General features: G+C 42.9%; 1 protein-coding gene across 3 annotated transcripts; it reads left to right on the top strand.

Annotated features, from left to right (window-relative positions):
• SLC2A3 (solute carrier family 2 member 3) lies at window positions 1-27,664 on the top strand. Of its 3 annotated transcripts, XM_061584168.1 has the most exons (10): window positions 3-415; window positions 4,261-4,356; window positions 9,550-9,710; window positions 10,246-10,486; window positions 11,039-11,201; window positions 13,079-13,266; window positions 21,367-21,471; window positions 22,739-22,840; window positions 23,515-23,718; window positions 24,523-27,664. In XM_061584168.1, the coding sequence occupies exons 1-10, from the start codon at window positions 401-403 to the stop codon at window positions 24,748-24,750; spliced, it is 1,503 nt and encodes a 500-aa protein (XP_061440152.1). In that variant the 5' UTR covers window positions 3-400; the 3' UTR covers window positions 24,751-27,664. The 3 variants fall into 3 exon arrangements, with proteins under 3 accessions (XP_061440153.1, XP_061440152.1, XP_061440154.1); XM_061584169.1 differs by lacking the exon at window positions 4,261-4,356 and having other exon boundaries at window positions 1-415; XM_061584170.1 differs by lacking the exons at window positions 3-415; window positions 4,261-4,356 and adding an exon at window positions 5,987-6,102.
• The last annotated feature ends 143 nt before the right edge of the window (window positions 27,665-27,807 follow it).

The raw sequence follows: 27,807 nt of genomic DNA, 5'->3' as shown, positions 1-27,807 counted from the left end.
ATTTCTGCTGTTTGTAACATCTTTGAAACAGAGAAAGAAAATTTAATCTGCTTCAGAAGGACGCAGTGTGGAGAGCTCTGGAAAAAGCGATGCTAGGACTGGACCGGGGCGGGGGCTAGCTTCTTCGTCACTCCCAAATTATCCCCGCCCTTGAAACCAGAAGCTTTAAATAGATTGTGTAAACCCCAAAGAGGCAGAGATTAAAAATTTCATCGAGCAGGAAACTGCCAAAGGCGTTGGCTGATCCAGCGGGGCGTATTAAAGTTTCACACCATCCGAGGACAACAGAAAGGGCTGCCATCAAAATCAAAAGAAAGGGGCTGTGGGCGCGAATTCAACAGCAAGCTTGCGCCCGGACTTTCTTCCTGACAAGGCACTGAATCGGAGGCGCTTGCGGGGCATGGAGAACAAAAAGGTGAGGGCGAGGTTTCATTCGGTACAACGTAATGATGGTTTTGTTTAGCGTTTGCAGATTGCATCGGTCTCTTAAGTAATTGCAAGTCTAATATTTGTACATTGTAGCCGATGTGCCGATGTGTATCTTAATTCTTTTTATGTAGGCTCGGCATAATAGCAGCTGAAAACTGCACGAGGCAAAGAAAGGGATAGGGAAAGGGTAGGTTTGCCTCAGTCCTTGCCAGATGCTAGCAGCGGCAGATAAAGATTTGTTTCAAAATAATTTTAAAATGTTCATGGTTTCTGTTTGGTACTTAACGATACTTGGCGATGTAATTGAATAGGAAAACGCAAAAAGAAGACTAATTCCTCCCCACCTTGTGCAATATAAATGAATGGCTAAGCCTATGCCCATTTTATTTTTTTTTAAAAAGAGGAGCCTTTGACATTCCCAGTATTAGGCATCTAGCATTTGATGACATCATTATTGGTGGTATCCAAATTGTGTGTTGTGTGTGCACTAGTGAAAAATCCATTTCAAGCATGTGCCCGAGAGCACAGTGCCATAGGAGGGCAGGCAGTATCGGGGAGAAGCTGATTTGCCTTAAGAGCTTATTAAGAATACCTGGAGGTTGTTTGAATTTGTTGGAACACGTCTGACTCTTGGGATGTATAAAATGGTGGTTCACCCTTGTGCTGATTCAGGAGGGTGGTTTTACCACGAGTCTCTGTCAAGGTCATTTAGAAGATGGCAAAGAACATGCCCCACTGGAATTCAACAGGTGACACTGTCTGGAATCCCATTCATTGCTAAATGAGAGATTTTGAAGCCTTAGCAGAATGTGGAGGCAAAACCCCAAAGCCTGTGGAAGGGAGAGAAAGTGTGTATATGAGGGGCTACATGTGGAATTTGCTGCTAGTTCCATCACAATGCCAGGCCTTCCCCCCCCCATCCCTGAGCTGTGTGGCTGTCTTCTGAGCAGACACTGCAGAGGGTAAAGAATGTCAGATAATAGCAGCACAGTTATGAGGGATGGGCAGCAGAGGAGGTATTTTAGGCAAACATTGCATGGGGTTCCAGCTCCAGGCCTTTGCCCTCAATGTGGCTTGCAGTATGATAGCAGAGTAGCAAAAACCCCACAATGAAGCATTAGATGCTGCTGCACTTGGAGGACTATCAGGGACTCTCTGAGATGTCGGGCAATTCAAATGAGTCTGCAGGACGAGAGAGCTGTCTAAGGAGAAAAGGGAGGCTGCCTAACACAGGGTGGTCTGTAGAGAGATTATCTTACAGGAAGAGTGTGCTTGCACATGCACACATAGACGGCTGAAATCAGGATTGGAAGGGGAAACCACAATGCTCTACAACCCCGTAGTTGCAGCTGTAGGATGATGTAGTCCTGTGACTAAGAATGAGCTGGTAGACGGGAAGTCGTTGTCTCAAGTCCTTGCTAGTAGGCAAGCTATTGTTTCTCTCACAGCCTGGGCTTTCCATCTGCCACAGAGGGATGATAAGAACATACCTTACATTTTTAATGTGAGGAATTACAGAGATGTGAAGTGCTTTGAATACTCAGAATTACTATATAACATTTACATGATTATTCGCAACCAGCATTTACATGCATGTTTTTGTGCCTCATGCTTCCTTTAGAATGAAAAGGGCTGCTAAAGCAGACCTGGGTGTCAGGATGCTGTCACTGCTGGATCTGTTGTAAGCAGGGTCAAGAAATGTAAAGCACAGAATCCCACCACATCAAGAAATAACCTCTTCCCAGCCTTCTCCCCTTCCCCCCCCCCAATGGCTTTTTGAGACCACCAGATGAAATATAACTGGGTATGGAGAAAAATGTGAGCTAGGAAAGAGTTGAGCACTCACCTGCCCCCTCTGTGCTTTAAATCACCCTCCATGTCCATTAAAATTAGCCCCAATCCATGTTCTAAAATGTGGATCATCCTGCTGTCACAAACAGGTTGCCTCTACAGTGCCCCAGAATGCATTTCTTGATATATCTTTTTTAAAAAAATAAGGCTGGCTTTTGGGGCAGTGACCTTACCTTGAATATACAAGACACTGCTGAATGTCCACCACTAGGGAGTGCCCTCCTAATCTGTGGCACCTGTCAGATCTTGGTTGGTTTTTCAAACATGAAAAATAGGAACTGGGATGGTTGTGGGGGCAGTTGACTAAGGCCAGGCATCTCTTCCTAATTCAATCTTCCTGGTCTTAGAAGGGTAATATATCACACTAACACAAGTATTTTAATTTCTCTTCAGTTACTAGCCAGAATCTATAACAAATGTGAATCTTTTCCCTCACATCACAGACCTTCTACCTGTACCTATTTGCATGACCCACAGAAATCTAGTAGGAGACAACTGATGAGATAAACTGAGGGATGTTACAATCTGGGATGCCAGCACATATCAGTGGGACACAGTGGAAGCAGAGAGATGGAAATTGATGGATTTAAATATATCTTACTTGGCTGGACCCACATATGCTGCTGTGGTGTGCCTCACCTAGTGGCTCAGACTGGGGTAATGTGGTACCTGTCAATAGACTGGCACAGTTTACTGGCCTGGTGCCTACATACAAACATGCAGGCCAGCATGGCCACATCCACTTTGCATCAACTGATATATCATCTCATATTTCAACCACAGAAAACATGGGATGGTTCTCCAATGCTATCAGAGATTGCTGTGCCCTTGTCACATGGCCTGAATCAGAACACGTGCTTTAATAAAGCATCAGAAATAGCAAATCTCACATAAAACAACCCTCTGAGGGATTGTGCAAGTTTTAGAAGCTTGACAGTAATGAGCAGGGACAGGGAGGTCAACTTTTTATATCTTTTTCAGTAACTACCCCCAGACTCCCCAGGGTGTCCCACCTGTGGGAATTCTAGAGCATCAACTGGAGGAGGGGCTAAATTGACTGGATGTGTGGGATATTAATGATATTTTGTGTTCCCTCCAACACTGGAATAGGTGAGGAGGAAACCTTGACAAAGCCTGCATTTGGCTCCGTTAGCCTGCTTTTTCTTGTCTACCAGGACACGCACAGTATGGATGTCCTCAAGGAATAAAGTATTTGTGTCTGATTTGAGCTTTTAAGCGCTTAAACATATTCTCCCAAACAAAGCTGTTGTCTGGGCAGGGAGTCAGCCATTTTGAGGAGTTAACCATTGCAGACAGCTTTAACTTAATTTCTTACAAGTATATATACCTCATTTCCAGAGCTCGGAAAAGTTTCTTTTTTAAACTACAACTTCCATCAGCCCCAGCCAGCATGGCCACTGGATTGGGCTGATGGGAGTTGTAGTTCAAAAAAGTAACTTTTCCAAGCTCTGCTTATTTCACTTTTTGGCTTGCCACTCTTGAAAAACCACCACACCCAATTCTTTCTTACCAAAATTATGAGGTGTGGTGAATTAAGCCATGTGTGAAAGAACAGTGTGTAAAGAAGAGTTGAATGAGAAAGACTTACAGATGAATATAAATGCTGCTGGGTTAGGATTTGTCTGTTGGGAGTGCCAGTCAAAAAATTAAAACCCAATAATTGGGGAGGGGCACTAAGCCATTTTGTTTATCTCAACTTCACTGTTAGGCTATGGTACACCAGACAGTTCAGCACACTTGAAGTCCCCAGCTCACACAGGATCTAGTGTCTTTTATATTTCTTTGAAGTGACAAGTTGTATTCTTTTCCAAAGAGAATGTAAGTCTGGGGATGGATTTATAATTTTCCCTGTAATTTCTAAGAAGCACTGAATTGAGATTGCTATTTGTTTGTATGCAAAAGCCAATTTGTTTGGGAAAATGTGAATAAATTGTTTTCTCTCCTTTCCTTTTTCTGCAGCAATTAACATGTCCCCTTGTCACAACTGTGTTTATTGCTGCCATTGGGTCCCTCCAGTTTGGGTACAACACAGGAGTCATCAATGCTCCTGAAGCGGTAAGACAGAGTGACTGGTGCTTCATGGGCTTTAAGGTCTTCCATCTCTGCAGTAGTATTTGCATTGCTTAGATGTAGTGATCAGGAGATTGAGGAAATCATGAAGGATACAGAAGATAGGAAAGAAATCTTGAGGCACAGAAACATTATATTTATAAAGATATATGAGATGAAAATTAGGAAAACTAGCTTCAGAGGGGCAAACGAATCCTTTATTTTAGTGAAATCCATAGAGGCAGGTAGAGTTCACCCGTTCATAACAAAGGTGCTGTGGTTAGCTTTGTGCCAGATGGAAATTCAACAGGCATTGAGTCTGTTTGGAAAAAAAGGTGTCATTTGTTGGAGTTCAATGTATTATTGCCTGATCTGCACACCAGCTGGGATCTAGGAGCTCCTAGGGTCTAGACTCTAGAGGTATGTAAGAGTAGAAGCGTAGTTGGCCCTCTTCAGGAATAAAGAACAATTGTCATCTGACGTATCCTTTACTATTGTGTTTATGAGGAATAAATAAAAAATTGCATACACTTTCTTCTTGAAGGAAGAGTTGTCTGAATCATCATGCCTAAATTCCACAAGCCACAGAGGGATTCTTGTGTTGATGTATGATAGTCCAAATAGACACACCCACACCCAAAAAAACATGGATGGCACAGTGTTGGTAGTGCCAAACCTGCCACCCTTGCATGAAACCTCATATTTTGAGGTATTTCTTCTTCAAAATCCTCTGTAACTGCTATCATCTTTCCAGACAGTTAATTTGCTGTGTGACAAATGTGACGGTTTTTGCTTTTTTGTTGTTGCATGGGAGGTAGAACTTTCCTCTCCATAAACCATTTCTGTTTGGGGGATATCAGTTGTCCTAGCACATAGTGCAATGCATTGTTATTGCTAGGAGAATGGAGTTCTTCCAGAGTAGTTGCATGAGAACCAGAGATGCCCCTGACATCCCGCCAGTGCTCCTCCTGTGAGGAGGGGACGGTAGTGCTCTTCAAACCGATTAGCTTCTAGACAACAGATGGAAAAGTTTCTTCGCAGATTCACCCCCAGGCAGGAAATCTTCAGACCCAGGTGGTGGTGGTAGAACTTACAACTTACAAGGGACAACATGTTGTTCAGTGCAATTTCAGCTCCTTCCCTCTTTTTAGGCGAAGTGCTTCCCCTGTTCTGTGTACACTATCTCACCTTTAAATAGGCGTGGAAGTGAGAGAAAACAGGAAGGAAGGACCATTATGATTCCCTCTTTCGGCAGCTGGGGCACCTAGCTAGATAGGTTGCTAGATAGTAACCCAAAAGACATCCATATAGACAGCCAGTGTAATGGTTAAAACTAATGCTGAGCAGACCTAGCTACATTTCAATCTCCACTCAGCCTTGAAGCTCACTATGTACTCTGGGAGATGATCACTATCACTCAGCCTAACGTCCCTTCCTTGCAGGGTTGTGAGAAGAAAATGGGAAGGAGGAAACCTTGTATGTCCCCTTGAGTTTCTTAAATGAAAGATGGGATATAAATAGAATGATTATACCTTTAAATTCCCCAGTGCAATGGGAAACCAGGCAGTCATGCCTCACCGGTGCCCATCCTGATCCCATCATTTATCTGCTCTCCTCTCTCTGTTGCAGTTAATGAGCAGGACTCCATCTGACAGCTGATGGGGGAGGGGAGTGCATGGAAGAACTAGGGAAGGCTATGAGCCCGAGGAGGGATGGCTTCTCCTCTGCCTGCTACAGTTAAGTGCTTGAAAGGTGAATGAATCTGGCAACTTACATTCATTACATGGTGTGGGTTGTTTAAGAGTCCATTACTCAGAATAACTATCTAAATAATTAATAATTAACCAATGTTTATAGAACACTTTCCAGCAAAATGTTCTTAGAGTACTTTACCCAGTAAAAGATGAGTAGCAATTTTATAAACATCTTTTTTTATTTTACTTGATTTCTACCCTGCCCTTCGAACAAATTGCCAGGGTAGCTTACAAAACTTCAGCAAGACAGTAAAAACAAATAAAAACATGCGGGCAATACACTAAAAGCAGCAGAAAGAGTCCTGTCCCCGCTGTAGGATGCCCATGCTTCAAAACACAAAAAAGGCCATCTCAGCATTGTTAGTTAGCATTGTGGCAAGAGGGGTAAAGTGGGGAGGGGAGGTGTGGGGAAAGCTGATCTTGGAACTGAGGTAAGATTGCAATCAACCTCTCATGGCCTTTAGATCACCAGAGAAAATGAAGCCTAATTTTTGGAGATGAAATGGGAGGGGGGAGGGGAGCCGTAAATAGTCTGAGGGCAAAGCGCATGAAGAGGAGCTGCTGAGTCACAGCACATCCTGTGGAAGATACAGAGAAAGAGCCAGGAGAGGAGACAACGCCACCCCCTCCACCCCGGGCTGCTGCCCTGCAGCTAACTAGCCTTCCTTTTTCCCCTTGTAGTTACATTTCTTTTCAATCTCACCTGCTTGTCACCTTTTTAAATTCATGCAGTGGTCACAATAGAGCATTGCTGGACAAAAGCGTATAAGTTGGGGAATTCCCAAACTACACCTCTCAGAATTACGCCATTAGATTAAGAGCAGAACTGGGGACGTGTGTGGATTTGGTGTTTTTTTTTTAAATGTATGACTCATTTGTACCACATACACTCTAGATCTGGGAATGCAGATGTCATAGAGGAGGAGAGAAAGGTTCTGCTTGCCCTCCTGCTAGTGTTCTGCTGCCATCTGATGGTAGTACAGAAGAAGGCTGTACCCTACCAATTGTCCCTGCTCTTTTTCAAGTAAACCAGTACTATTTGCATATTTGAAAAAGATAGTTTAAATGCGAAGGTAGGAAGGATTCTTGTGGCTTTAATAGTTGTAAGGGAATTTCAGCAAACATAGCTATTCTTTTGTGTGGCTGTATCAGCCAAAGGTCCCTTTTCTGTGCAGGAGCCCTGCATGTAAGAACATAAGAAGAGCCTGCTGGATCAGGCCAGTGGCCCATCTAGTCCAGCATCCTGTTCTCACAGTGGCCAACCAGGTGCCTGGGGGAAGCCCGCAAGCAGGACCCGAGTGCAAGAACACTCTCCCCTCCTGAGGCTTCCGGCAACTGGTTTTCAGAAGCATGCTGCCTCTGACTAGGGTGGCACAGCACAGCCATCACGGCTAGTAGCCATTGATAGCCCTGTCCTCCATGAATTTGTCTAATCTTCTTTTAAAGCCGTCCAAGCTGGTGGCCATTACTGCATCTTGTGGGAGCAAATTCCATAGTTTAACTATGCGCTGAGTAAAGAAGTACTTCCTTTTGTCTGTCCTGAATCTTCCAACATTCAGCTTCTTTGAATGTCCACGAGTTCTAGTATTATGAGAGAGGGAGAAGAACTTTTCTCTATCCACTTTCTCAATGCCATGCATAATTTTATACACTTCTATCATGTCTCCTCTGACTCGCCTTTTCTCTAAACTAAAAAGTCCCAACCTTTCCTCGTAAGGGAGTCGCTCCATGTATTTGAAGGTGCCTTTAGTGTAGTGGTTAAGGTGTTGGACTACGGCCTGGGAGACCAGGGTTCAAATCCCCACATAGTCAGGAAGCTCACTGGGTGACCTTGGGCCAGTCACTGCCTCTCAGCCTCATGAAAACCCTATTCATAGGGTCGCCATAAGTCGGATTCGACTTGAAGGCAGTACATTTACATTTGTATGTCTGTTAATTAAATGTCTATGTAATTCAGCTGGTTGGAAGATATAAGATTTGATAAAATGTACCTGTTTAAAGCTACAGTCCTATGCACACTTACCTTTCAGTAAGGTCCATCAAATATAATGGAAGTGGATTGAATGAAATAAGCATTTCATTTTTGTTTTATATTATTTTTATTTTTATTTAAATAAAAAGTACGGTCAGGATTTAGCATACAAAAATGCAAGCAACTTTTCAGTATAATCAAGAAACTTTGATTGATATCTATATTCATATTTTACTTTATTGGATCTAATTACATAATATAATTATTTTTTCAAAATGTTGGCTATATTCCCTGCTATCTTCTGTTTATACATACGCTATTAATTTTTCCATTTGGAAATATTCCAGACCCTGAGTAACCATTCTTTGATCTTGGAGGTTATAGGTTTGTGAAATGACAAGTACTTTATCTGCAATCCTATATTCATTTACCTAAGAGTAAACCCCAATGAACTCAATGTGACTTACTACTGAGTAGACAAGTGTAAGATTGTACTGTTAGAAGACCTACAAAGATGTTTATATAATTGCACAGAATTATTCAAAATTACCTTAAAATTGCATGCTTTTTTTAAAAAAAAACAACACCCTCAAATGTTACCTTCCTAGGATTTTTTTCCACCAGATATGCAAAAAGTATGTCTTTGGCTGATTGCAAGGCAAAGATTTATTTTGTTCAATTTTATATATTTTGTTCAGTCTGGGTGGAGTAAGATGCCAATAGTACAATGGATTATAACTGTTCTCTTTCAGGTTAATATAAGAGGAGACTACAGACCCTCTTGTACAGATTATTTTGCCAGACACTTTTAGTTATGTTGCATCCATTTTAGCTTTAAATATTACCAATGTAATAATCCATTTCAATTAATACAGGGTGTGATATCAGTAAGGAGTCCTCATTTTTGTTCTGTTAAAATATTGTGGCTTTGAATGCTGAGTAAGGTGGATACAACTGTATGTTTCTTTTGTTATTATGTAGTGTCTCAGATGAAGCACTTTTATTTTCAAATGTATTTTACATTGCAATCCTTTACCTGGCTGCTTAGAAAGAAACCCATTGGGTTTAATGGAACTTAATCCCAGGTAAATGAGTATTGGATTTCAGCCTTAACATGTAATACAGCAAAAGAAAATTGTTTCATATTTTCCATACTGACTGACCTGCAACAGTGCTCTGTACATTGCAGAGGATTCTGAGAACTATTTCTAGGATGCACACTGGGGTACCCAATATTTTTCTGTGTTAAGTAACAACACGTGGCTTTCAGGAAAGCATGTCTGCCATTGTGGATGTTCTCATTCCTCACAGAAACTCCCAAGGAAGCCAGGGTTCCCTCCTTGCTTACTGTTTGAAAAGTAAATGATTCGGAGGTTTTCTTTTAATTTCTGTGTTATCTCATTCCTTCAGTCTTTCAGTACACTATCCATGATGTTCTTGTCCAATACCTATGGAGTGTATTTTCTTTTGCAGATTATCAAGAGCTTTTTCAATGAGACATGGATACAGCGGTCAGGATCCCCTATTTCCAAGAATCTCCTAACCTCACTATGGTCCCTCTCTGTGGCAATTTTCTCAGTAGGAGGGATGATTGGTTCTCTTTCTGTTGGACTATTTGTCAACCGTTTTGGCAGGTATGTTAGAAAGATTCTGGACTAATTTCCTTCTCTGTTCAGAAGAATAGGAAGAAATAAGAGGAAATTGTCCCCTTTAGTTCTAAAGAGGAGGAGCTTTTTTGCTGGCAATTGTGCCAGTCGTGGGAAATGCCTTGACAGGGAGCCTGCCAAGATGCAAACTAGGTGGCCACTTCAGGCAACAAATTTTGGGTACCATTAAGAACAATGAAGTGAAAGGACAGGTCTGAGCCATGGGGCATATTCCACCGCAGGAGGTCATTTTGCACATACCCCATTGAAATGAGCTTGCTATACCCTTCAGTGAGGTTTATTTGCACCGGAGAATGTCCCAGTGGTGGATTCTGACCTGTGTTAACTAGGAGTGGGTGATACCACCTGGATTTTCTACTTGAAGTACCAGAATGTCATTGGCTAGCCCTGGGTATCCCTTGTCACCTGTGTGATCTTCTCAGTTTTATTATTAATGTCACTTTGGGCATATTTATGTGGGAAAGCGGCATACAAATTGAAATAACATTTTTTCTATGTGCAGGCGAAACTCTATGCTGCTGGTGAATATTCTGGCCATTGCGGGTGGTATTTTGATGGGCTTCTCCAAACTGGCAAAAGCTGTGGAGATGTTGATTGTTGGCCGTTTTGTCATTGGTCTCTTCTGTGGCCTGTGCACTGGCTTTGTGCCCATGTATATCAGTGAGGTCTCCCCTACTGCGCTGCGAGGAGCTTTTGGCACATTGAACCAGCTGGGCATTGTCATTGGTATCCTGGTGGCACAGGTAAGGCTGACTTGTTCTGGAATGATGGCAAAGCCACACAGCTGGGTTGTTAGAAAGGGAACTAATGACTGACATTACTGTTCTGTGCACCTGCTGAGCACAGTGGACTTCTAAACGAAACATACATAAGATCGGATTCCATTGGGTCTTTGGGGAAGAGTGGAAGGTTTTTAGCTGATAAGATTGTCTTGTTTTGTTATTGATCCTTATGCAAGCCACTCTGGGAGCTTTTATAGATGAATAGCAAGGGGGAATTTAAAATGAATAAGTGAGGGATTAACTCATGAGTGAAGATTCTACACTATAAAGCTATTCCCTCTTATCATTGAGACCTGGGATGCAGGTCTGTGGAGATGGTCTAGGGATAGAATTTAATAGAATTCACAGCTCCTCAGCAAACTACAGTTCTCAAGATTGTAATGGAAGCCATTACACTTAAAGATAGAAGACAGATATATTTTTAAATTTTAGTTATACTGTAGTTAACTTTCAGTACATGGGAATAGTTCATGGCACGTCTCTCTTTCTCTCTCCACCAATTGCTGTAATTAGATCTTTGGCCTAGAAGTCATCATGGGAACTGATAGTCTCTGGCCATTGTTGCTGGGATTCACCATTGTCCCAGCCATCTTGCAGTGTGCAGCACTGCCATTCTGTCCTGAGAGTCCACGTTTCCTTCTGATCAACAAGTTGGAGGAAGAGAAAGCACAAGCAGGTAACCACCAACTGAAGGTGAAATCCAAACTCCTGGCTGGCAGCGCTAGGGCTTAATGTGTTTTTAAATTTGCATATTTGTTTTTAATTGTTGTAAACCGCCCAGACAGCTTCGGCTATGGGGAGGTATACGAACGTAAGAATAAATAAATAAATGAAGTGGCATAGCCACTGCTGCATTTATAGCCTTGGTGCTCCCACCAGCCAGGGCAGAAGGGGGCTGGGCAGGAAAAAAGCGTCTTTGCTGTGTCAGCTTCCAGGTGGCAGAGCACAGAGGCTTGCACATGCATTATAATTGTTTTGAGATTTTTAATTGTTTAATCACTTGTGTGTTTGCCACCCTGAGCTCCTTTGTTAGGAAGGGTGGGATATAAATTCAATCAATCAATCAAGGGACAGCAGCAGGGCGAGCACAGGATTGGGTAGCTCCTGTGCTGGCCCAGGCTGGCCCTTCCCTGCCCACGCTATTTGAGGGTGCATTAGGGCACTCCTCGCCAAAGAATTTCTCTGGCGGCAGAGGCAACTGGAGATGGGTATGGTTGGGCAAAAGGGACACCTGCCTCATCCAAACCCCCTCCTGCATGGTAGATCGGGGGGGGGTTGTTGGAGTGCTCTGCCCATAAGTCACCAAAACAACTTTCCCCCTTTCTGCCAAAACATATTTGCAGATCAGGGACATCCTCTGTGACCGCTGGACTAGCTTCTGATCTTACCCTCATGAGTGTTCCCCCACGTATTGCTCCTAGCACTATCTATTCTGTTCTGCTGAAGCTACAAGGGCGCAACTGACTTAACATGCTACTGTGGCCTTCTCTGGGTGTATATCCCACTATGTTCTGTCCATACTATTGGGCATGCATAGCTGTGTAAGAGGGAAGAAGGTGCAATCAATTTAATTGCTCAAATAATGGCTACAGGGGTAGGATAGTTTTAAAAAATCATTTAGCACTAATATGCTCTTTCATTTGAGTGCTATTGAATGAATAATCGTTATATATATGTAAAATTAATTTTAAAACATTAAAACTAAAATAATGAGCACTGGAAAGATAATAGTGAAGGTGTGCCAAGTTCCCCTGCCAATATGTCACTTCTTAGAGATGTGGCTTTGATGACAGGAACTGATTTCTGGGTATGTTACAGTCTCAACTTGGAAATGGACTGCCTTCTAGTCGATTCCATCTTATGGCAACCCAATGAATAGGGTTTTCATGGTAAACTGTATTCAGAGGTGGTTTCACCATTGCCTTTCTCTGAGTCTGAGAGGCAATGACTGGCCCAAGGTCACCCAGTGAGCTTCATGGCCATGTGGGGATTCGAACCCTTGTCCCCCAGGTCCTAGTCCAACACCTTAACCATTACACCACACTGGTGTACGTAAGTGGAAGCATTTATGAGACTTAATGCAGAGTCACCTATCAGCCAGGTGTGGCTGGTCACCATTATTAATATCATTTTATATAGTGCCATCAGTACACAAGGAAAAAAGGAAAAAAGAAGCATTCTGGTCCCCAAGGGTTTAAGAACTTGAATTTGGCCAATGTGGAAAGAAACAAAGGAAGTAGAGAGGCAACCAATGGTGGCAAGGGATGAATGTGAGCAAAAACACTTATATATACGTGCATGTATGCATTTATTTAATGAATGTATATATATCCTGCCCTTCCAGCAAAAGGAAACTAGGGTCATCACTCAAGGTGGTGATAATTAATGGTTAATACATTAGACCAAGGGCCAGTTCATCTACGTGGTGAGCAAAATGATATACTAATGTAGGATGGGATCCCATCTGGAAATAAGTTCAGAATATATCACTAGTTGGGAATCTATACTGATGCCTTCTTGTGTATAATTCAGATGTTTGATTCCTCCCATCAGTTCTCCAGAAACTTCGTGGTGTCCAAGATGTGTCCAGTGATATTCAGGAGATGAAAGAGGAGAGTGCTAAGATGTCTCAAGAGAAAAAAGTGACAATTCCTGAACTCTTCCGGTCCCCTAGCTACCGCCAGGCCATCATCATTGCCATTGCCCTCCAGCTCTCCCAACAGCTCTCTGGAATCAATGCAGTATGTTATTTCCCTGTAATTTTTCCTGTATGCCAGTCCATCATATAGGTAGTAGCAGAGCTTGGAAAAGTTACTTTTTTGAACTACAGCTCCCATCAGCCCAATCCAGTGGCCATGCTGGCTGGGGCTAATGGGAGTTGTAGTTCAAAAAAGTAACTTTTCCAAGCTCTGGGTAGTAGTCTGTCATCTGGTCCAAGGACACGAAATGCGTTGATGTTTGCAGTCTGAGGGGGTATCGCTGGCCTGCAGACCCCAGTTCATTTCCTGTCCTGGTCCAAGGCAGACGCATCAGAACTACTCTCCACGTGAGTTCTTACCTAGGGGTTAAATTCCCTTTTATTTAGGGGCCAGGGGGATGGAGATTCTTCCCCCCTTCCTCTTTTCTGCCCCCTTTTTTTAGCCCTTTTTAGCCCCTTTAAGCCTTAAAGGTTTTGTCTCTTTTAAAGTTTTGGTGCAAAGAGGTGCCATTTTGTCAGGCTCCGCTGAGGCCGCGTGTGCGGGAGCCCGACCCAGCTCTTTCCATCTAGCAAGAGGGGTTACCCAATTTCTTACCCTTGGAGGCCCCCTCCTTTCCTGCCTTTTCTCCACGGCCTTACCGGCCTTCGCTGCTTCGCTTCTCTGCTGCCCTACCAGGGCAGAGCAGCAGCAGCCCCTATCTCCTGCGGTGGTGCTCCTTGTTGCGGCCGCAGCTGTCATGCTACCACCCCATACAAATCGCGGTACTGGGCAGAGTAGGCCTGGACTGGCACTCAGTCATTACGCTACCACCCCATACCAATCACGGTACTGGGCAGAGCAAGCCTTGGCTGGCACTCAGACGTTATGCTACCACTTGTCCCGTCCAGAGCCGAAAGAATGAGGCTGGAGTGTGTGTGCAAGTAAATCTCGTTTTATTAGAGTAATGGATACATCAAAGGCATTGCGCTTCATAGGAAACCCTACGCTAACTCACTAGAGTCCCTAATTATACTCTAGACATGCTCTGCAGCGTGTGAAGGAAGTTGACTCAACGACTCCCCACTGGGAGCGGCAGGCTTATATAGGAAATGTTTTTGAACGTAATCTCTGACTCCTTCGTAATTCCTGTCTTTGCCCTGTCCGTTTCTCACGGCGACGGGAACGAGGAGACAGGGGACGCGCATCCAACGGCTCATCTGAAGACACCTGCTCCCGAGTGACGGGCTCGAGGTCAGGGGGCGGTGCCACACTGGAATCCTCCTGGGAACTGCTTGGTAAAGGAGGAGCTGGCACTGTCTCTGAAGCTTCCCCCCACAAGTCCTCTGCATCAACTGGGGGCGGTGCGCTCGGCTCCTCGGAAAGGGCGTTACTTGTGGGAACTGGCTGGAGAGAAGGCTGCCCCCCTCCCGCATGATCCTGCTCAGACACAACAATCCCCAACTCGGCTTCTTCTGGCTGCGGAGGTGCCTGAAACTCATGCCTCCCCCCTTCCTGTCCCTTCTGAGTTAGCTGCAGCGCAACACCACTCCATACCAGTCGTGGTACTGGGCAGAGCAAACCTTTAGGGCACTCAGATGTAATGCTGCCACCCCTTACCAACTGTGGTACTGGGCAGAGCATGCCTTTTTGCTTTTGCACCCAGTCCTTTTGTTGGGTGGCCATTCCACCTCCCAGGCTAACTGGACTCACCAGTCAGCGAGTCAGCAACCTTACCATAACTCCTCCTCATGGCCTCTAAACAGGATGCGGCCGAGCTGCCTGGCTCCTCGCTCGCAATCAGCTCAACCTATGGCGAGCCCACCTCTTCCCCCATCGGGTCAGAGGGCTGCTCATCCTCCTCCCGCCACCAAGAAATCAAAGAGGACGCGCCACAAGGGACCCTCTAGTCAGCTCTCCAGCAGGGCTAGATGCAGGAGGAGCAGACACATGTCCTAGCACCCGAGACAGCCCATAACCTCAGGGACCAGGGCCCCTCAGGGCTGGGGTCAGGCAACGTACCCAATGTAGAGCCCTCAGATGGCGAGTCTAGTGGCCTCTCCCAGCAAACAGCTTGCCCAACGCGCTTGTCAAGCCGTTCTACTTTGAACCGGGGCTGGCCTTTGGATTTTCAGGAGGATTTCATGGAGAAGTTTAGGGAGGCCTTCTTTAGCTTCATGGCTAGCAGCTTTGACTCTCTTCAAGCCACAGTCTCTACCTGCCCCTCCGAGTTGATTTCTTCCGGGGGGCGAAAGGCTAGGAGCAAGTCTCATCGCACGACGGAGCCTCCCCCTTATCCAGAGGAGGAGAGGGAGTTGTCCCCAAGTCTTTTTGACATGTCGAGAGGCAGGTTCCACGAGGACCAACCACAAGACCATGACCTCACATCGGATGAGGGCTCTCAGAGGCGGGTTGGAGCACCAATTCTGAGGATGAGAAGCCTGAGCCTCTTCCGCAGCACCTCTTCAAGTCTTCTGACTACCCCCTGCTCTTGAGGAAAGTCAGGACTACCTTGGGCATGGAAAGCCTGGGGGTTGATAAGGCTGTTGCTACGGGCATAGATCCGGAATGGGCTTCACCCTGTCTCGTAGCCCCCATTCCAGCTCCGGTCCACAGATCTGCCACACGTCATTGAAGCTGATGTCATGGGAGTTTCTTCAGATCCCGACAGTGGACAGGCCAGTGCTGGGCCTTGTCTCTAGATCCGTTCTCCCTAATGGGGAGACACAGCTAAAGGACCCTACGGAGCGCCGGCTGGACTATGCCTTGAAGCGGGCTCACGAGGCCGTCGCCATTGCCTTCAGAGCCTCTAGCACTGCATCAGCCTTCGCTAGGACCTCCTTGGTCTGGCTGGAGGAGCTACTGGACAACCCTGAGGAGGACCCAGAGCGCACTAAGAAGACGCTGTTAAAGCTTCATAGAGCAGCGTCCTTCATCGCAGATGCCACAATGGACTCCTCTCAACTTGCGGCCAGATCCATGGCAGCCAACATTGTGGCACGGCGCACTGTCTGGGTCAAGCATTGGGAGGCTGACAACACAGCCAGGGACAATCTCACTACCATACATGGCAACTGCAAGATGTGAGGGCAGGCGTTTCCAGAGAAAATACAGCCCTTTCGAGCCTCTAGACAATCCCCAGGAGGTAGAGACTACAAACCCTCCTCCCGCTACTCATGGGCTAGACCCAGTGGTGTGCTGGTAAATATTTAACAACCGGTTCTCCGGAAAAAAAAATCCACGCTGGATTTAGAAAGGGAAGAGGCACCAGAGATCATATTGCAAGCGTACGCTGGATAATGGAATGGACCAAGGTATTTCAGAAGAAAATCACCCTGTGCTTTACAGATTACAGCAAAGTCTTTGATTGTGTAGATAACAAAAAACTATGGAACGGTTTTAAAAGAAATGGGGGCACCACAGTATCTGACTGTTCTGATGCACAACCTATACTCTGGACAAGAGGCTAGTGTAAGGACAGAATATGGAGAAACCAATTGGTTCCCCATCAGAAAGGGTGTCAGACAGCGGTGTATTTTATCACCCTATTTGTTTAATCAATATGCAGAACATATCATATGGAAAGTGGGATTGGACCAAGATGAAGGAGGTGTGAAAATCGAGGGAGAAATATCAGTAATTTAAGATATGTAGATGATACCATACTCTTAGCAGAAACCAGTAATGATTTGAAACAAATGCTGATGAAAGTTAAAGAGGAAAGCACAAAAGCAGGACTACAGCTGAACATCAAGAAGACTAAAGTAATGACAACAGAAGATTTATGTAACTTTACAGTTGACAATGAGGACATTGAACTTGTCAAGGATTATCAATACCTCGGCACAGTCATTAACCAAAATGGAGACAATAGTCAAGAAATCAGAAGAAGGCTAGGACTGGGGAGGGCAGCTGTGAGAGAACTAGAAAAGGTCCTCAAATGCAAAGATGTATCACTGAACACTAAAGTCAGGATCATTCAGACCATGGTATTCCCAATCTGTATGGATGGATGTGAAAGCTGGACAGTGAAAAAAGTGGGTAAGAGAAAAATCAACTCCTTTGAAATGTTCGAGGAGTGCTTTGTGCATACCACGGACTGCAAAAAAGACAAATAATTGGGTATTAGAACAAATTAAACCAGAACTGTCACTAGAAGCTAAAATGATGAAACTGAGGTTGTCATACTTTGGACACATCATGAGAAGACAAGATTCATTAGAAAAGACAATAATGCTGGGAAAAACAGAAGGGAGTAGAAAAAGAGGAAGACCAAACAAGAGATGGATGGATCCCATAAAAGAAGCCACAGACCTGAACTTACAAGATCTGAACAGGGTGGTACATGACAGATGCTCTTGGAGGTCGCTGATTCATAGGGTCGCCATAAGTCGTAATTGACTTGGAGGCACATAACAACAACAACCTCTTCAAAGTACTGATAAGCCTCTTGTTTTAATTAAAATAATAATTATAAATTCTTGCTCTTATCACTAACGGGAGTTAATTATTTTGCGTGTGCCCATAGTAAATTTTCAGACCCTCAGCCATTTTCAAGTAGTCTATGTAGAAGAACAGTTTGGGAACCCCTGGTCTAAGACATCTGGTTATGTCCCTATGCTGCTCTCTCCCCTCATTTAGGTGCCTGGGATGCATGCATGTGGACATACCTCCTTACAATTATGGAATGTGATTCTTAATAATAAGTCTCCAGACACAAAGTTACATAGGTATTTATCAGTTGTTTAGTAGAAAATTCAGAAGTGCAGAGTCCCTTCATGATAGTTGCAGCCACGTACACCCTTTTTTGCTCCTGGATTAAGAATGAGATCTTTGTTAATGCATTCTCTCACAACAACAAACATCTCTAGGAGCCAGTCAGCATGTAAGTGGAGAGCGTTAGCAACTGAGAAGAGTCTTCTCAGTGGCTGACTCACCTCCTTTCACTCTGATTGTTTCCAATCAGCAGGAAAGGCAAGGAAGCATATTAGAAGACTCTTCTCAGTGACTAACACACTCCCTTTTCATGCTGATTGTAGGATGCTTGGAGACATAGGGACCCTGCTCCCAAAAAAGCAGAGGGACTAAGACCCCCTGGGCAACTACCCTCCTCGTGCTTATGGACATGACCGTAAAATATTTTGTGACGTGCAAGTTCAATATTATTTATTAAGTGTGTTTAGGATTACACTGATGGCATTCCCAAATATGTACTTTCACACAGACTTTGGTTTTCCATAACACAATGTTTGTCCAAGCCTCCACATTTTTTGGGGGGGGCACTACTTGCACACCCCTTCCATAAGCACATCAAAGTTGGATACACACCTGAACCAAGACCCAGACAACAGGGCACTCAAAACAAAAAGGTAATTACAGTGGCTGAGTAAATCTTGTATAGTAGTTATACTGACTGGGCAGCCACTGTCCTTCATATTTTACAAAATACTTTTTCCTATACAAAGATTAAATTTCTGTGTATGAAAAAGTAATATATGAAGTGGTCTCAATAGTGAGAAAAGTAAACAAGTGAATGGTGATCCAAATGTTTTTCATTCTCACGTTATGAAGCTAGCTGCCAGATGATGTATCACCTTCGCTACACATGCAGCGTAGACTGAAAAAACAGCACCCAAGCCACCATTCAATACGTGCACGTGTTCTTTCCAACATGAATCTACAGGTCTCAAAAAGTAATGTGTGACAAAGTCCTCAAACACCTTATCACATGCCTCAAACATGGTCTCTTGTTCTACCAGCATGCCTTCACACCATCACTTTGCCAAAACATCAGGATAGGTAAATTGCTTTTAGGGAGGTTCACAATTATGATTTCCTATTTATTTAATCTAAAAATATGTAAAATACATAAAAACAGCCAGGGGAAGATATTGGAGAAATATAAAATAAATACAAAAAAAAATGGGGGGGAGGTGAAGAGACCTTAAATGTGCTACTCACCATCTCTCAGCCTATCCTCCCCTCAGGATGAAAACAATGGAGAACCATGACCACCCCCAGGAAGAAGGGCACACTTAAAATGTAGAGGAAAAAATAATCTACAACCATAGTGTGAAATCAAATACTTATTGGGACACAGTATGAAGAAATATTTATATAAACATGACTGTCAAATATGTTTATGAATTTCACAATCTGTAAATATATTTATAGTGCAATCCGATGTTTGTTTACTCAGAAGCAAGTCCCAATGTATTCAATGGGGCTTACTCAAATTGGGAAGTGTGCAGAGAACTACAGCCTCAAGTGATAAGGAACTTGTTCTTTCAACTTGTTCTTTTAAGTTGAGACCTTATCCCAGTCTGAGTCTGTGTTGGAATTGCTTTTTAATATGTTTTTAAGCCTTTTCTTTTTTTAAAAAAAGATGTTTTTTAAAGCTTTTAAAAAATATTTTCAAACATGTTTTAACATATTTTAAAGTCTGTTTTTTATCATGTTTTAAAGTGCTTTTAGTGCTTTTGTTTGCCGCCCTGGGCTCCTACTGGGAGGAAGGGCGGGATATAAATCAAATACTAAATAAATAAACTTCATTCACCCAACCCAAAATTCAGAATCATGCCTCTTTAGGCTGTTTTCCAACTGTTTATTCTTGCTTTATGGTTATTGGATTTTAAAGGGAGTTATTTCTTATTGTGAGTTGCCTTGGTTTCCAACCCTACCTCACAGGGTTGTTGGAAAGACTCCTCTCTCTCTCTCTCTCTCTCTCTCTCTCTCTCTCTCTCTCTCTCTCTCTCTGAAGATGTATAAATACATACAGCCCATATAATAGTTTATTGTCAAACCAGTTGGTCATTGCAGAAAAATCAGTATTAGTTTTTTAAAAATCAGTGTTAGTTTCCTACAGAATAAAAACTAATAACTGCCTACTTGCTTTAAAATAGGACTGGAGAGGAACAGAAAGAGTTAGAACACAAAACACAATTCTTTTTTACATTCGCTCAAAAGTCCCATTAATTTACCATGTCTACTCAAAAGTAAGTCCTATTGAATTCAATGGGATTTACTCTGGGCATATGGAATTAGCATGCTTTTACCCCCACAAAAGCAAGTATTGGGAAGGTGTTGAAAACACTGCCCAGGATCTGACTCCTGCACACAAGAGGGAAAAAAAACTGAAATGTATATACTTACCCAATCTATGAGATTTTCATGCAGGTGTGGGGAACTTTTGGCCCTCCAGATGTTGCTGAACTGCAAGTCCCATCAGCCCCAGAAAGCATGGCCAATGGCCAGGGATGATGGGAGTTGTAGTTCAACAACATCTGGAGGGCCAAAGGTTCCCCACAGCTAACCTTAGGCAAGTCATCAGAGTAGCTCATGCTCTGACTCCTCGATGTAAAAATAGGAATGAGCAATCCATGTGATAGGGTTGCTATGAGGCTGAATGACAGCAGAGAGATTTGTTGTCACTGCCTTGAGTCTTAGCGATAGGGCTTTAAACTGATTAAACAATCCTATGCACACCTACCTGGGAGGAAGTCCTATTTAACTGAGTCCTAAGAACAAAGGGAGATCCAGACTTCTGCCATCTTGAAGCCTATTACCAAATCTCTGCATTTCATAATTTCGCCACAAGTTCAGAAATCTCTTGCTCTGTGTCTGTGTTTTCATTGCCAGCCTGACATGCACTAGTTTTGCAGGTGACTTGTTTTCCTGCCATTCCTGTGCACAAAACTTCATCTGCTACCTATCTGTGGGGCAGGTAGATGTTGATGGACCAGTGCCTGTTAAAGAGGTTACAATTTTAGCAGAAATTAGTATTGGACATTGGATTCTGCATAGTGACAATCTCTGTCAAAAAACATGGGTGAACAGCAAGGAATGGATGGATCCCTCTAATTGCTTGTTACTCATTTGTTGTTTCTGAAACTCCTAAGGGATGACCTCAGAGACAGAATTAGGATTGATTTTTTTATTAACTTGTCCCTCCTCCTGTGTGTTTCATAGCAGCTTGATGTACTAGTATTGCTTAGCAGCGTCTCTCCATGCTGCATAAAGTTTCATGTATTGATTAAAACAGTATTAAAGGTACAGGAGAAGCTGAGGCTATTTCTTTCTGGTTGGTTGGTAACCCTGGATGGGCTAGTGAGTTGAAAGTTATTTATTATTATTGAGCATTGGTTACAATTCTTTATCTGCCTGTAGGTCTTTTACTACTCTACTGGGATTTTCAAAGACGCTGGAGTAAAACAGCCAGTGTATGCTACCATTGGGGCTGGTGTGGTCAATACCGTCTTTACAGTAGTATCGGTAAGTATGGCATTCTTTCTCTTATATTTACACACATACACACACACCTTCAAGAGATTTTACTTGAATTCAGGGCAGAGGCTTTCTCCTACCATTCCCACTTACCCTTTTTTAAGTTGCTACAACCTCATGTCTCAATGTTTTCCCCACCGTTGCTGGGCACCATTTCTTTTTTCCTCCTCTCCAGACATGGCTTCCTTCTGCCTCCATTAGGATTGTGTTGTCCCGAAGCGAGACCTGCAGGCAGGCAGGAGGCATTGGTTCCTAGTTGAGCCCTCTGCATCCAAGAAGTGTGAATGCTGGTGTTAAAGGAGGGCAAAAATGTCACCCGCTTGCATTCCCCCCAGTCTCTGAAATGCTCCCCAACTATAGAGGTAGCTAACTTGGAGGCTGCATTTCTAGGCTTAACCAAGGCAACTTCAGCACATAGGATTGTGATTTGGGGCATGAGCTTTAATTGAATTAAACAGTTGATTAAATGGCTTTAGATGAGGTTGTACTTTGTATTTTTCTTCTTATATGTTACCCAAGTACAAAATGACGAAGTGGATTTTTGAAAAAAATGGCCTCTCCTTATAAAAAAATAGTGGTAGTCTTTGTTTAATAAGGTAATTCACACTCAAGGGCATCATTTCAGGGTCAGGGGTTGAAAAGAGATTTCAGTTAAATTGGAAGAAAATTTTAATATCAACTTTACATTCCAAAATGTAGAACACTTTAAAGCCATTTTTATACCCCATAATAACCAGTAATTTGTGTGTTCTTTGGATTGTTATGTGTGCATATATCGTTCTAAGTGGGACAAACTGTTGGAGGGTGGTCTGTTGATTACTATGAGTCACGACAGCTGAATGGAACCTTTGTGTTCAGAGGAAGCGTACAAGGTGTACAAACAGTGAAGGAAGGCTAGTGGCTTTGTGTCCTCCTTGTGGGCTTCCTGAGAAGCATTTGACTGGGTAGCCTCTGTTGGAAACAGAATACTATGCAAAATGGACTTTGATCTTCTGACCCAGGAAAGCAGTTCTTATGTTTTCATTCCCCTCAACAAAACAATGATCATTTCTTGAAAAGGTAGGTGTCTACAGGGAAACTTTTATGCTGAAACAGCTTTATAGTTCTGCCTCTTTGGCCACTTAAGTTGCCGTAAACTTGAAAGCATACAAACTCTGCAGAGGAGGAGGAGGAGGAAGCCAAAGTCACCACGTTTGGGGATGCGAGAGAGCAAGCACTTGCTGCTCCAAACAACTTATTGTCTTTCTTCATCCAGCTGTTCCTTGTGGAGCGTGCAGGCCGCAGGACACTCCATTTAGTTGGCTTAGGAGGCATGGCTGTTTGTGCAGCCGTCATGACCATCGCCTTGGTGTTAAAGGTAAGCTGCCTTGTGTCTCATCAGTGTTTTTAGGATCAAAACAAATTATGAAAGGTTCCTCTTTGGGGAAGAAATGGTTTAGCAATAAAAGATAGGAACCCTTGGAGTTTTTTAAGAAATAAAAAAATCTATGGATTATAGTAGAATTACAATTGATTTCTCACAAATCAGGAAACAGCTGTTCTGAGACAGCTGCTGCCAGTTCATGCTTATGCTTTTCTTCTGCGTGCAATTTCTTCATGCAGGGCTGGCTCATGTTTTTTTACCATCCTATGCAGGACAGGGAGAGGTCTTACCTGCACCAGCTGAAAATGTGCCCCAGAATTCAATGTCCAATTGTTGAGATTCTGGGGCATACCTTCAGCTGATAGAGGGAGCTAAATGTGCTAGAATCCATGTGAGAAGGTAACAAAAGTCTTTTGGCACTGAAAGTGTACGTGGAGAAAATGGGGTTGTTTGCATGTATGAACAGTCTGTTGGTTAAGAAATCTGGATTCAGATCTAGGCTTCAGTGAGGAAATCTGGTGGCTAGGCTTTTCTTCGCTTCAGGTACAATGGGAACAAAAGTGAAGATTAACCAGATACAGACTCTAAAACTCTTTGCAAAAAGTTGGCATGTTTGTTCTGGACTCTTCTGAGTCAAAATACAGTAATTCTCTGTCACTTTGTTGCAGGGTATTGTGACCTGGATTGGCTACATCAGCATTATTGCTACTCTTGCCTTTGTGGCTCTGTTTGAAATTGGGCCAGGGCCAATCCCCTGGTTCATTGTGTCTGAACTCTTCAGCCAGGGTCCTCGTCCTGCAGCGGTGGCAGTGGCTGGTTGCTCAAACTGGACGGCCAATTTCCTGGTGGCCATGCTCTTTCCCTATGCTGTGGTAAGGGCTTTGCTTTGAGTAATGCCTGCTGGCATGCACATTATATATGGCTATGTCTTTGGTGGTTAACAGTATAACCAAAACAAAAAGTCATGCCCCTCTCCCATGGAGTTCTCAGTCTAAAATTTAAGAGTGGATAGAAAACAGAAACAGGAAAGGGATGGAAAGCAAGAGCATCTAGAGGTGGGAATGAGCAAAAAGATTTTGTTGCAGGAGGGAAAAATTAAGCAAGGGCTTCATGGAAGAGACGAACTTTGAGGAGTGACTTGAAGGGTTTATTGCAGAGAGTGAAACAATAGGAAAGCCCCAAGTGGAAGAGTTTACCTTTCAACTTACAAGGACAAAGAAGCAAATATAGGCCAATATTTACATGATATGGCAGGTAGTGGAGGTACCCCATGAATGGTGAGAGGGAGAGTGAAGAACAGGGGTTCTGGCTTGCCTGGCCTATGCCATCTAACTTTTTACTCGCTAAAGAGCTACACACATGGGTCATCATGGGCCAAAGCTCTTTGCTTCTTCCATGAAGCATTAAAGGGCACAAGCCCCTGCGTTTAGGACATACTTCCTGGAATGTGGCAATCTTGTTTGTAAAATGCCACAATGTGAAGGCTTTCTATGACAGGGCATGTAGCAGCTTCTCTGGTATGGTGACATCATGGCACAAGGTAGGAGTGCTATGAGAAGCATTTGCACCCTGCTTGCCATGCACAAAGCATTTGTGACTATGGCCCTTGCAAATCATGTATTTTAAATTTCAGGCCTCTCATTGAAGTATAACTGCTTTTATTTTCTTCCTTGCAGGAGTTATGTGGTCCTTATGTTTTTCTCATCTTCGTTGGCTTCCTAATCCTCTTCTTCGTCTTCACCTTCTTTAAAGTCCCTGAGACAAAAGGCCGGACTTTTGAAGACATCTCCAGTGGCTTTGAAAGGAGAACAAAAGATGGTGTTGCCCCAGCAACTGTGGAAAAGAGTGCAATGGTGGAAATGACTAGCATACAACCTGCTAAAGATGTTGCAGCAAATATTTAAAATGCTCGATTCTTGACGCTTGTCTCTGAGGATAATCCTTACAGGGGGAAAGCAGAGATACCTTTTTAATAGCTGCTATTTCTTCATTTCCCCCCTGACTTCCTTGTGTGCCAAGACTTTTGCCATGCACTAAAACAAGTTAAATGCAAGGAAACCTTCCCTGCTTACAACACTGGAAGGCAATATGGCAAAGCTAACCTCATTCTCCCTGCATTGCTCCCTTCCCTGCTACTCGTCTATAGGGACCTGATCTTTTTCCTTCTTTTTACTGTATTGACCTTGAATCATTACATGGGGGCCAACCCTATTTAATGTGTGTACTGATTTACAGCTTCGAAGCAAATTAATTTTCTTTAAGTTAGCTTTGATCATTCTCTTGCCAGAGTTTTTCTACTGTGTGGATGTGGAAAGAGTGTCCAAAACACTGGGATTTAATTTAAATCACGTGTGTGTGAGGAAGAGCTATTTATTTCCATTAAATGGGAGTTTTCTTCATCTTCAGGAAATGGGGAAAAGATATAAGAGATTTTGTTCCTTTTTTGTACAATCTGAAAAAAATGTTTACTAGAGTTTATTTATTGTCACATTTTGCTTGTATATATTTATTTTTATGTAAAATAGAAGGTGGTGTAGATTAGGAAGAACTAAGCATTTTGGTGGTAGGCAGTGGAATAGCAAAGAGAAAAGAGGTTGCTCTCTAGATAGGTATGTGACCCTGAATGGTGATGCTTATCACCCTTTAAGGGTCAGTTATGCCTTCAGGAAGATTGAGCCCTGGAGGGAACAAGCATGTATGTCTATGGACACGTCTATGCTTACCAGAATATCTGGTGAATGTGTTGAATACCTGTCATTAATTACTTGAAAATTGTGAAGTTAAAGAGGGCATTGTGACTTGATACATCCAGTCATCTCATTTCTAGATGAAAGATGGCAGGCCATTTCTTGTAGTAGTGATTTTTGAAGATATGAGTGAATCTCCTGTGGCTGCTTATGTGTAAACATATACTTTAGGAAGGGGAGCATACATGTTTATTTCAAGAGCCATCCAAGCTGTCTTTATCGGCAGGAATCTTTAAAGCAGCTGGCATTTGCAATCAGAGAATGAAACCCTGTTCAATGAAGGCATGCATCTCACATTCTGCAAGGCTGCCATTTTGTGTAAAGGATAGAATATCTCCAGCCATCTCTGGTAGCTTCTCAATAGTTTTCCCTACATTCAAACATTTTCCTGCAAGTTGATGTCATTTTGCATCACATTTTCATGCATATTAGGGCCCTGGAATTCACTCTGTCTTCTAAAGGCAATGTGGAGTCGGTTTTTTTTTTTAAATTACAAGATTACTTTGATATACTGTTTCTTGTGTCAATTTAGCTTCTCTGTTCCTTTTTTAAAAAAGAGTAAAGACCAAAAATAAGACAGATGGTATTATTTATGAAAGTGAAACAAAACTAGTTTTCCAACATGTATTTTTGTAATTAATTATTTTTATTAAATGAAAGCATGTGGCAATTTCTTGACAAGACTGGAGATGATGGAACGAAGAAATAGAGACCAAAGCTACTAAAACTTGATAATGAAAAATTGTAAACCCCGCCCCCCTTTGTATCTGAATAGGTCAAGGAGATCTCAAATGTTTGTTAGCTAGTTGAGGTTTGCCTAAGGGTTGCCAATGGAGTACATTTTGTTACAGATACAGATATATGAAATGCTGTAATATGCTAGCAGTATTTTTTTTATTAACTCACTCCTTTGAATGGAGAGAGAAAGCCACTGTGTATTAATGATCTATGCCCTGTCCACACAGTGACTGCATGGGAAGACGTCTTGAGTTTGTGGGAAGATATCTACACCATAAACTAATAATAATAATAATGTATTTCTTTCTCTGTGGAGGGACCCTGGGAAGTGTAGCTGTGAGAGAGTTTACATCTCTGGTTGAACATGAGAGATCTCACCAAACTTGTCATTCCCGGTATTCCTCAGAGGGATGTCATGGCAGATAACATGGTAAAAAAGTGTAGTGTAGTTACAGCACGTGCTGCTACTGACAAGGTCTTCCTTTGGGCATTGAACTTTTCTTTAAGAGTTCTTAATTAGCCAGGAGGTTCTGAAGGAAGAGAGTTTCTTGTGGCAACCTGTCTATTGTCCTGGAGTACCAACTATCTTCATAGCTTAGTTTCACATGGGAGAACCTCACTTCTGGAACAATGGAACTGGGATGTTCATAAAAACTAGAAATTGACTCATTGCAAATTAACTTCATATTGCTTCTCTTTGCTGCTCAAACTCTGTTTGGGTATCAAGAGAGGAGGGGGTATAGTAGCTGGGATTCTCAGAAACTGGCACCCCAGACCTTCTGTCTTGATTGGGAACATTTGGGATACATTAAGGATATGAAAATCCTATTTGATGTAATCTAATTTTGCTTCCAAGGAAAGCATTTCTCTTTTCTCTGAGGTTAGTTAGGTAGACAGAGCCTCTTCTTCTTCTGTAGAAGGCCATTTCACACGTCAAAAACATCCTGCTGAGATATATTTCTGGTTGTACTCTTTGAGAAATACTCCTTAATTTCTGTACCTCACACCCACTGCCCGTTATCGGACCCTGCTTGTTTCTTGGGGTTCACTCTGTTACATTTTTGCCCTTCGAATCCATGTTACTTAGCTCACCTAGAGCTAATTCATTCCCTCTCTAAGAATGTAGTCCCTCCAGCATCCCTTCTGTATGGGTGAAACAGCATTCCACACCTTGCCCTCCACACTTTGTGCAATGCCTTGGATAGAAATTTGTATGACTCACTTGTTCCTTTTTGTTTTCTGTGTTGTGAAGATTTCCACTGGGTTTTATAAGTTTTCTTATTGTGAATGTCTTAAGATGTTTTTAAAATAAAAGATTTGGATGGAAATATTACATACACATGTGTAGATCTATAATTTCTAGTTTTGTAATTTCTGTCCACAAAAGACACCTTTAACAAATAGCAGCGACTACATGTAGTCCTACAAAGCTTTTTATGCAAATTCAAACCCTGCAGATCATTTCTGGACTTCCTA

The sequence above is a fragment of the Rhineura floridana genome, chromosome 9 (assembly GCF_030035675.1).
Source record: "Rhineura floridana isolate rRhiFlo1 chromosome 9, rRhiFlo1.hap2, whole genome shotgun sequence".
Taxonomy (NCBI): Eukaryota; Metazoa; Chordata; class Lepidosauria; order Squamata; family Rhineuridae; genus Rhineura; species Rhineura floridana.
The sequence above is the reverse complement of the archived record's forward strand: the minus strand, read 5'-3'. Positions and strand labels throughout refer to the sequence as shown.

What these genes read in the sequence shown, in the direction of transcription:
- SLC2A3 (XM_061584168.1), top strand. An exon ending in TTGGTATCCTGGTGGCACAG is followed by an intron (nt 10,487 to 11,038) that starts GTAAGGCTGACT and finishes TGCTGTAATTAG; the next exon opens with ATCTTTGGCCTAGAAGTCAT. An exon ending in TGCTCTTTCCCTATGCTGTG is followed by an intron (nt 23,719 to 24,522) that starts GTAAGGGCTTTG and finishes TCTTCCTTGCAG; the next exon opens with GAGTTATGTGGTCCTTATGT.